This window comes from Stigmatopora nigra, chromosome 9 (assembly GCF_051989575.1).
Source record: "Stigmatopora nigra isolate UIUO_SnigA chromosome 9, RoL_Snig_1.1, whole genome shotgun sequence".
Lineage (NCBI taxonomy): Eukaryota > Metazoa > Chordata > Actinopteri > Syngnathiformes > Syngnathidae > Stigmatopora > Stigmatopora nigra.
This window is the reverse complement of record NC_135516.1, coordinates 10,471,664-10,482,396: the sequence shown is the minus strand read 5'-3', so window position 1 is coordinate 10,482,396 and position 10,733 is coordinate 10,471,664. Positions and strand designations below refer to the sequence as shown.

Here is a 10,733-nt window from a genome sequence, read left to right as displayed (position 1 = left end):
GGAAGACCTTTTGCTTTGAAAAACGACATAGTATAAGTAGTGTGCAAGCCTCATAGCCATGGAACTCTGACTGCGTGGGTTCGCATCCTGGCTTGGCAATACCAAGTGCTGTAAACTCTTATGTTACCAAGGGGAATTTGCTAAAGTGCACACTTCGCCTGAGAAGAAGTGAGATCTCTAAGAGATACATATTCTATTGGTGGCTTGTGGCCTACGTGGTAAGTGTGTTACCCTTGGAACCACTCACCTCTAGTTGCGTGGGTTCAAGTCCCAGGACGTTTTGCCTGTGTGGAGCTTGCCCTGTGACTGGCTGGCCAGTAAAAAATAAAGTTCTACCTATATAGAGTAAAATTTATACAAAAACTATACATTTTTCTTTTGTATAAGTAAAACTTCATTCCAATCCAAATGCTTGCAAAGATTTTCCCAATATTATTCAGGTAAATGAATGAGATAAAAGTACAAGTACTACTGCTTTCTCTCATAGAGTGGTAGCCCAGTGGTTAAGTCATCAGTCTCCCACATCTGAGGACCTGGGTTCATATCCCAGTGCAGGCAAAGATTTTCCCAAAGTTATTCAGTTAAAAGAATAAGTTCTAATGGCTAAGTGTTTAAGTGTATAAGTATTCAGTGGTGGATGAAACATTTAGTCAAAAAAATGACTAAGTGTTTTCCCCCATTTCCTTGGATAAAACGTTTCAGTACTACTGCTTTCTCTCACAGGGTGGTGGCCCAGTGGTTAAGTCATCAGTCTCCCACATCTGAGGACCTGGGTTCAAATCCCCGTGCAGGCAAATATTTTCCCAATGTTATTCAGTTAAAAGAATTAATTTCTAATGCCTAAGTGTTTAAGTGTATAAGTATTCAATGGTGGATGAAGCATTTTGTCCAAAAAATGACTAAGTGTTTCATCCAATTTCCTTGGATAAAACGTTTCAACACCCTTGTATAAGTGGGGCACGAGTTGGTGTAGTGGGTTGCACACTCGCCTTTGCACCGAGAGAACGTGAGTTCGCTTCCCGGTGTCGGCGGTTCACTGACCAAGCAAGCGGTCGAGGGTCGGCCGAAGGCCGACCCGAGAACGCCTTTCGCACATACAGGTCCCTTCAACATTCTTCCGAACTGCCGAAGGCAGTTCGGAATATAACCTTTTGCTGAAAAGTATGACTAAGTGTTTAATATAAATTAAAAAGATTTTTCTTTTTTTTTTCTTGTTCCATCTACCAATTCTTCTTTCCAAGTATTTTCAGCCAAACGACGGCAGCGGGAATCGAACCCAGGTCTCCCACACGGGAGTCCAGTGAACTAACCTCTGCGCCAACCAAGTGACTACACTTTCCTTAGTAATCATTTGAGTTTCTTGACAAGAAGTCTATAGAAACAACTAAGTGAAAATGTGTCCCCACCGGGATTTGAACCCACGCGGCTCCAGTTGTGAGGTTCCAAGGGCTGTGACTTACCAGTCAGGCCATGGCCCTCTAAGAGAATTTGTGTCAATTGGAGATCTCATTACTTCACACAAGCTAAGTGAGCACATGGTAACATAAGAGTTTACAGGCGCTGGTCGTATTGCCATGCCATGAGGCCAATAGGACATGAGATCTGACTTTATGAGTAGCATTTAGAATTAATTAACACAAGTAAGCCAAGCCTTACCTGTTTAGTGCACATTTCATTGAGTTTAGCCCGCTAATGCAGAATGTTCCAAAATGTTAGAATTTTTAATGGAAAGTTTTAATTTGCTTGCTAGTTTTTGCCTTCTTTGCAAAATTGATGATTACGGGCTGACAACATTACACAATAATTTAAGAGTTTTACACAACCTGTGAAAGTTTGAGGTCAAAATTGTCAAAATGATTAGCCTACAAAATGGGGTCAAACATTTTGGAACACTTTGTACTACATACCTGTGGACTAAATGTACATTTTGACTATGACAATAACATCAAATACATTAGCTATTAGATAGTATTTCGAGTCAACCACCAAAGATGTTTTATTGGTCCCGAGTTCAATTGCGTGGCTTCGACAACACGACCACTCGGCAGTCCCAATTCTTTTCAACTGGTTGCCGGCGATGGACGTCCAAACGATGAAGAGATGAAGCCGACGCTGTTTTACGTCAGGATCAGCGCCATTGCCGGCCATCGAAGAACTGCACGGTGACATCCATCTGGCACTCGTCCGCGTCTGCACAGGGACACGGCTCAGACCCACAACGTTCACGGGGTGAGGCGAGCGGACCGAGCCTGTGCCTTTACCTGGCGAGTCGGCGTCGGTGGGCCGCAAAGCGTCCTCTTCCTCCTCGTCCTGCTCCTCTTCGTCCATTGCGTCTGTTATGGCACAAATACAATTCTTTCTCAGCACTGTCCAATCGGGATGATAACATTTGCGTGTCCTGCAATGCTCTTACCGCTACGGTCGCGACACGGTTTGCAACCTCGTGGAACGAAGGTGGGTACGACGTCCATCTGTCCCAAGTTCTCTCGCGGTCCGTCTGTAAGCTCTTCCACAAACTCCTGACTGCTCGCCGTGAATGACATAAAAGTCTCGTGACCGAAGTGGCGACAACTTACAGATCGGAAACCATTTGCCCTCCGCTTGCAAGCAGGTATGCCGCATGGAGGGTGGTTAGGGTTGTGGTGAGGGTTAGGTTTTACAAAAAATGGTTGTGGTTAGGGTTAGGTTTTACAAAAAAAAGGGTTGTGGTTAGGGTAAGGTTTTACAAAAAAATGGTTGTGGTTAGGGTTAAGTTTTACAAAAAAAAGGGTTGTGGTTAGGGTTAAGTTTTACAAAAAAAAGGGTTGTGGTTAGGGTTAGGTTTTACAAAAAAGGGTTGTGGTTAGGGTTAGGTTTTACAAAAAAAGGGTTGTGGTTAGGGTTAGGTTTTACAAAAAAAGGGTTGTGGTTAGGTTTTACAAAAAAAGGGTTGTGGTTGTGGTTAGGTTTTTACAAAAAAAAGGGTAACTTACCGTAACAGATGACGCTGTTCAATTTCCTCAAGTCGACAGCCACATCCCTCCCCAGCACTGTGAATACGGGTTAGGGGTTGGGGTTAGGGTTGTCGTTAGGGTTAGGTTTTTACAAACAAAACAAAAAAGGGGGGGGGGGTTACTTACCGTAACAGATGACGCTGTTCTTCAGCTTTTTCAAGTCAACAGCCACGTCCCTCCCAAGCACTGTGAATACCCACTTCCCGCTCTCATTCAGCTGAAGGCAAAAAGCTTTTCGATAGGGTGGACGGTAAAACGCCAACGGTGGGGGGGGGGGGGGGGGGGGGGGCTAACCTACAGGCTTGCCTACTTGCCTCAGCAAGACCACGACGGGCACCGCATCCAGCTCGTGGAACTCCATGATGGCCATCAGCACTTCTTTCACGTCTTTGGTGGGACCGGCGTGCGGCCAGATACAATCAAGGCGAAGATCAGCCTTCTTGGGCACACGCTCACCGCGCGACGTCTGTTGCCTTTTGTCCCGGCATCCCTTAGGAACCCCGTTCGCTGCTTTTGCCCTGGGAGCAAAAAAAGTCGGCGTGGCCCTCACCATTGTCACCATTTTGCCAAAAGGCGGGACTTCTCCAGGGCCAAAACCAAAGAAAGCACCCACCATGATCCCAGGATAACCGGGGAAGCCTACATCTCCCTAGAAAAACACATCAACGCCTATAGTGTCATCGACAAACATAGATGTCCAATCGTGAATGGACCACGACATGAGAAAAGAAAAGAGGGAAAATATTAAAAACTCACCGGCGTCCTCTTAGCACCTCGTGCGCCCAGATCTCCCAGTTGCCCCTGTAACGACAAACGCACCTTGGTCGACACCGTGGCGATGGCAGGCGGGAACAGCCAGCCTTCTCACCTTCTGGCAATGACCTCCACCGCGTCCGGTGACTCTGCCGCATCCGGTGACCTCCGCCGCGTCCGGTGACCTCCGCCGCGTCCGGTGACCTCCGCCGCGTCCGGTGACCTCCGCCGCGTCCGGTGACCTCCGCCGCGTCCAGTGACCTCCGCCGCGTCCGGTGACCTCTGCCGCGTCCGGTGACTCTGCGGCGTCCGGTGACCTCCGCCGCGTCCAGTGACCTCCGCCGCGTCCAGTGACCTCCGCCGCGTCCGGTGACCTCCGTCGCGTCCGGTGACCTCCGCCTCGTCCGGTGACCTCTGCCGCGTCCGGTGACCTCCGCCGCCTCCGGTGACCTCCGTCGCGTCCGGTGACCGGTGATCAAAAATCCACATGGGGAAAAAAAGTGTCCAAAGAGTGTCCAAATGTCCACAGGGACAGAAAAATAGTCCAAAGTGTCCAAAAATCCACATGGGAAAAAAAGTGTCCAAAAATCCCCATGGGGGAAAAAGTGTCCAAAAATCCACATGGGGGAAAACAGTGTCAAAAAATCCCCATGGGGGAAAAAAGTGTCCAAAAATCCACATGGGGAGAAAGTGTCCAAAAATCCACATGGGGGAAAAAAGTGTCCAAAAATCCACATGGGGGAAAGTGTCCAAAAATCCCCATGGGGGAAAAAGTGTCCAAAAATCCACATGGGGAAAAAAGTGTCCAAATGTCCACAGGGACAGAAAAATAGTCCAAAGTGTCCAAAAATCCCCATGGGGGAAAGTGTCCAAAAATCCACAAGGGGAAAAAGTGTCCAAAAATCCACATGGGGAAAAAAGTGTCCAAATGTCCACAGGGACAGAAAAATAGTCCAGTGTCCAAAAATCCCCATGGGGGAAAGTGTCCAAAAATCCACATGGGGAAAAAGTGTCCAAAAATCCACATGGGGAAAAATGTGTCCAAATGTCCACAGGGACAGAAAAATAGTCCAAAGTGTCCAAAAATCCCCATGGGAAAAAAAGTGTCCAAAAATCCACATGGGGGAAAAAGTGTCCAAAAATCCCCATGGGGAAAAAGTGTCCAAAAATTCCCATGGGGAAAAAGTGTCCAAAAATCCCCATAGGGAAAAAGTGTCCAAAATTCCACATGGGGGAAAAAAAAGTGTCCAAAAATCCACATGGGGGAAAAAAGTGTCCAGAAATCCCCATGGGGGGAAAAAGTGTCCAAAAATCCACATGGGGAAAAAAAGTGTCCAAATGTCCACAGGGACAGAAAAATAGTCCAAAGTGTCCAAAAATCCCCATGGGGGAAAGTGTCCAAAAATCCACATGGGGAAAAAGTGTCCAAAAATCCACATGGGGAAAAAAGTGTCCAAAAATCCACATGGGGAAAAAAGTGTCCAAAAATCCACATGGGGAAAAAAGTGTCCAGAAATCCACATGGGGAAAAAAGTGTCCAAAAATCCACATGGGGAAAAAAGTGTCCAAAAATTCACATGGGGAAAAAAGTGTCCAAAAATCCACATGGGGGAAAAAAAGTGTCCAAAAATCCCCATGGGGGAAAAAAGTGTCCAAAAATCCCCATGGGGAAAAAAAGTGTCCAAAAATCCCCATGGGGGAAAAGTGTCCAAAAATCCCCATGGGGGAAAAAGTGTCCAAAAATCCCCATGGGGGAAAAAGTGTCCAAAAATCCACATGGGGAAAAGTCTCAAAAAAGTGTCCAAAAATCCACATGGGGATAAAAAGTGTCCAAAAATCCACATGTGGAAAAAAAGTGTCCAAAAATCCACATGGGGAAAAAGTGTCCAAAAATCCACATGGGGAAAAAAAGTGTCCAAAAATCCCCATGGGGGAAAAGTGTCCAAAAATCCCCATGGGGGAAAAAGTGTCCAAAAATCCCCATGGGGGAAAAAGTGTCCAAAAATCCACATGGGGGGAAAAAGTGTCCAAAAATCCACATGGGGAAAAAGTGTCCAAAAATCCACATGGGGAAAAAGTGTCCAAAAATCCACATGGGGAAAAAGTGTCCAAAAATCCACATGGGGAAAAAGTGTCCAAAAATCCACATGGGGAAAAAAAGTGTCCAAAAATCCACATGGGGAAAAAAAAGTGTCCAAAAATCCACATGGGGAAAAAGTGTCCAAAAATCCACATGGGGAAAAAAAAGTGTCCAAAAATCCACATGGGGAAAAAAAGTGTCCAAATATCCACAGGGACAGAAAAATAGTCCTAAGTGTCCAAAAATCCCCACGGGGAAAAAGTGTCCAAAAATCCACATGGGGAAAAAAGTGTCCAAATGTCCACAGGGACAGAAAAATAGTCCAGAGTGTCCAAAAATCCACATGGGGAAAAAAAAGTGTCCAAAAATCCACATGGGGAAAAAGTGTCCAAAAATCCACATGGGGAAAAAAAAGTGTCCAAAAATCCACATGGGGAAAAAAAGTGTCCAAATATCCACAGGGACAGAAAAATAGTCCTAAGTGTCCAAAAATCCCCACGGGGAAAAAGTGTCCAAAAATCCACATGGGGAAAAAAGTGTCCAAATGTCCACAGGGACAGAAAAATAGTCCAGAGTGTCCAAAAATCCACATGGGAAAAAAAGTGTCCAAAAATCCCCATGGGGGAAAAGTGTCCAAAAATCCCCATGGGGGAAAAAGTGTCCAAAAATCCCCATGGGGGAAAAAGTGTCCAAAAATCCACATGGGGGAAAAAAGTGTCCAAAAATCCCCATGGGGAAAAAGTGTCCAAAAATTCCCATGGGGAAAAAGTGTCCAAAAATCCCCATAGGGAAAAAGTGTCCAAAATTCCACATGGGGGAAAAAAAAGTGTCCAAAAATCCACATGGGGGAAAAAAGTGTCCAGAAATCCCCATGGGGGAAAAAGTGTCCAAAAATCCACATGGGGAAAAAAAGTGTCCAAATGTCCACAGGGACAGAAAAATAGTCCAAAGTGTCCAAAAATCCACATGGGGAAAAAGTGTCCAAAAATCCACATGGGGAAAAGTCTCAAAAAAGTGTCCAAAAATCCACATGGGGAAAAGTCTCAAAAAAGTGTCCAAAAATCCACATGGGGAAAAGTCTCAAAAAAGTGTCCAAAAATCCACATGGGGATAAAAAGTGTCCAAAAATCCACATGGGAAAAAAGTGTCCAAAAATCCCCATGGGGGAAAAAGTGTCCAAAAATCCACATGGGGAAAAAGTGTCCAAAAATCCACATGGGGAAAAAGTGTCCAAAAATCCACATGGGGAAAAAGTGTCCAAAATCCACATGGGCAAAGAGTGTCCAAAAATCCACATGGGGAAAAGTCTCAAAAAAGTGTCCAAAAATCCACATGGGGATAAAAAGTGTCCAAAAATCCACATGGGGAAAAAAGTGTCCAAAAATCCACATGGGGAAAAAAAGTGTCCAAAAATCCACATGGGGAAAAAAGTGTCCAAAAATCCACATGGGGAAAAAAAGTGTCCAAAAATCCACATGGGGAAAAAAAGTGTCCAAAAATCCACATGAGGAAAAAAAAGTGTCCAAAAATCCACATAGGGGGAAAAAAGTGTCCAAAAATCCCCATGGGGAAAAAGTGTCCAAAAATCCCCATGGGGAAAAAGTGTCCAAAAATCCACATGGGGAAAAAAAAGTGTCCAAAAATCCACATGGAGGAAAAAAGTGTCCAAAAATCCACATGGAGGAAAAAAGTGTCCAAAAATCCACATGGGGAAAAAAGTGTCCAAAAATCCCCATGGGGGAAAAGTGTCCAAAAATCCCCATGGGGGAAAAATGTCCAAAAATCCACATGGGGGAAAAAGTGTCCAAAAATCCACATGGGGAAAAAAAGTGTCCAAAAATCCACATGGGGGAAAAAAATAGTCCCATGTGTCCAAAAGTCCACAGGGACAGAAAAATAGTCCCAAGTGTCCAAAAATCCACAGGGACAGAGAAATAGTCCCATGTGTTCAAAAATCCACAGGGACAGAAAAATAGTCCCATGTGTCCAAAAATCCACAGGGACAGAAAAATAGTCCCATGTGTCCAAAAATCCACAGGGACAGAAAAATTGTCCAAAGTGTCCAAAAATCCACAGGGACAGAAAAATTGTCCAAAGTGTCCAAAAATCCACAGGGACAGAAAAATAGTCCCATGTGTCCAAAAATCCACAGGGACAGAAAAATAGTCCCATGTGTCCAAAAATCCACAGGGACAGAAAAATAGTCCCATGTGTCCAAAAATCCACAGGGACAGAAAAATTGTCCAAAAATCCACAGGGACAGAAAAATTGTCCAAAAATCCACAGGGACAGAAAAATAGTCCCATGTGTCCAAAAAGTGTCCAAAAGTCCACAGGGACAGAAAAATAGTCCCAAGTGTCCAAAAATCCACAGGGGAAAAAAAGTGTTCAAAAAGTGTCCAAAAGTCCCCTGGGAAAGAAAAATAGTGTCCAAAAATCTGCAGGGGGAAAAAGGGTCCAAAACCCCCCGGGAAAAAAAGTGTCCAGAAATCCGCAGGGCGCTCCAAGTCAAGCCGCTGTCCACCAGGAAGAAGATGTCCGTGCGTGAACTTTTGGGCCAATGCTGAAAAGGAGACAGAGACAGAGTTTGGTTTCCTCTCTAAATCGGTTGGAAGAAAAACCTGGAGCCCCAGGAGCGATTTGGCCGCCCAATACAGCCTTATTTCCTAAAAAAGAACGTCGGCACTATTGATTCTTCCTCGGGCCGCACAAAATGACGCGGTGGGCCAGATTTGCCCCCCGGGCCTTCACTTTGAAACCAGGGCACTACTTGAACTCTGCTAGCGTAGCGATTAGCCACTCGCGGCTACCGCTAGCCTCGTGCTAATCACTAATTAGCGTGATATTTACACACAAAAGACAGTTTAAACCCCATAACAATAACAATCACGTTAATAACGCCGATTTGTTCCTAATAATACGCGAACACGACATAATTCAGCGAAAATAACATTATAATTTATTATTGAGGTTTAGCCTTAACCCTTGTTTGCTAACTTGCTTGCTTGCTTGCTTACCGGAGCTCAACGTGGCGACCACAGCTCTTCCTCAAAATAAACGCACAACTCTTCACTTCAAAATAAACCCGCACTTGTTTATTATAACTAGTAAGCAACTCGTATGTTATTAAAATAAATGTTATAATCATTGTTTTACCTGAATGACGAGCAACTGGTCCGAGGTACAGTGCGCTCAGCCCGAGCACCTGAAGTCATAGAAAGTAATGAGCTGCCCCGTTGTTGTTGTTGTATCGTGCCCTATGATTGGCTGGCAAGCCATAGTTCGCCCAAAGTAGGAAGTGATTGAATCAATAACGGTTTATTTTTCTAAATTCCATTATATTGATACCATGAGAAAATTACAATAAAAGCATTCAATTCAATTCAATTTCGTCAGACCTTATGTTTCCATTTTCTTATTGATATTGTTCAATTTTCAAAGAAAACCAATTTTTAAGAAATATTTTCAGTAGGAAAACAATGGTTTGGACCTAAACTTGATGCCTGGAAAAAAATACATTGATAAAGCGTCATTGGGGGGGGGGGGCACTCATGGCTTGCATCCTGTGTATTAAGGTTCAATTTCCGGCCTCTTATATGATCATTTTGGTAAATTTTTGAGGGGCTTTCTGATGATTTTGGGGTTAATCCAAGTCACTTCTAAACTGGCAGGATTGTCTGCAAATAGTGCGCATTGAAGTAATAACTCGGTTTAAATAGATTTGACATCTAGTGCCGTCGATGGTAGCCAGTCAATTTACAGAGAGAGGACGTCCACAATATTGTGGGCCCATTTTATTCACTACTTTTCACTGTTTTTTTAGTGTTTTAGCGTTAGCGTAAAGCGTCTGTCCGTCGCCGTCATGGCAACAAGTGATAAAAGAGAGGGCGGGGGTGCCGGATCCAGCTCAAGGTGATGTTTGCGCTGATCCGAGGCCTCGCCGCCATCTATACGAGGCCTTTATATCTCCATCCATCCATCGGGCGTCGGCACCGGGCGACCTTGCGTTTACGAGGCCGCCGTCGCCGCCACCGTCGCACAATTGGCTTGATTCATGTGACAGGTGGGCTAAACAGGAAGCTCAAGCCCCCCCGACAGAGAGCGATATATCTGGCCGCCACCCGCGCTCGGGGCCTTCCACCAGCGGGGAATTTAGTTACCTGTGAGGATCGATACGCCCACGCCAGTTGACATTCCGCAAAATCACATTATGGATTTTGCCATTGGAAATTTTCCATATGTTTAACGGCCATCATATGAGCAACATCCATCAAAAGGGAGGGCGGAGCTCCGAATCTGACATCTGTGATGTTTATCCCTCAGAGAGGTCCAATTTTTTAGGCGTTGTAGGGTGGCAGCGAATGAACACAATTCAGTCAATAAGATAAAAATAAAACTTGATTTGATTTTGTGTTTATTGTGTAAATGCTAATGCTACATGCTACATAGGTCGTACATGTTGGATAGGGAATTGGGAGGCCGAAAATGACGGCGTTTTTAACAAACGCCAAATTGACGACAGTCGACGGCGTATATTTGTTGCTAACCCTTCCACTTTAGCTGGATGAGACGCTTAGCGCTTTAAACGGCAGCCACGAAAAAACATGATCCTGATCTTGTAAACGAGATGAAGCTCATTACAGATTTCTTAACAAGCGTCGCGCTCCTTAGCAACGCACAGTGGCTAATAAGCATTTATTGGAGGCTAGCAAGCGCTAACGGGGCTCGTCAATGAACCCAGTTAGCTCATAATTGCTAATTAATTAGCTTGGTAAACTGCATCCATTAAGAAGATATGAAAGGACACTTGGGAATCAATTGACTTTGGTGCAAAACGGGAAAATGGCGGCCGGGTTTCTTTATTGCATTCCAGTACGTTTAGAAATGAATAAACAAATCATTTGATGT

General features: G+C 44.7%; 1 protein-coding gene across 2 annotated transcripts; it reads right to left on the bottom strand.

The window, feature by feature from the left end:
- Window positions 1-1,696: 1,696 nt before the first annotated feature.
- LOC144201652 (uncharacterized) lies at window positions 1,697-4,372 on the bottom strand. Of its 2 annotated transcripts, none has more exons than XR_013327381.1 (9): window positions 3,862-4,372; window positions 3,750-3,794; window positions 3,607-3,642; window positions 3,308-3,511; window positions 3,120-3,210; window positions 2,973-3,029; window positions 2,414-2,523; window positions 2,262-2,333; window positions 1,697-2,190 (listed from the first exon to the last, which is right to left on the bottom strand). XR_013327381.1 is itself a non-coding variant. In XM_077724400.1 (9 exons), the coding sequence occupies exons 4-9, from the start codon at window positions 3,361-3,363 to the stop codon at window positions 1,915-1,917; spliced, it is 678 nt and encodes a 225-aa protein (XP_077580526.1). In that variant the 5' UTR covers window positions 3,364-3,511; window positions 3,607-3,642; window positions 3,750-3,794; window positions 3,862-4,372; the 3' UTR covers window positions 1,697-1,914. The 2 variants fall into 2 exon arrangements, 1 of the variants encoding a protein (XP_077580526.1); XM_077724400.1 differs by having other exon boundaries at window positions 3,292-3,511.
- Window positions 4,373-10,733: the final 6,361 nt, after the last annotated feature.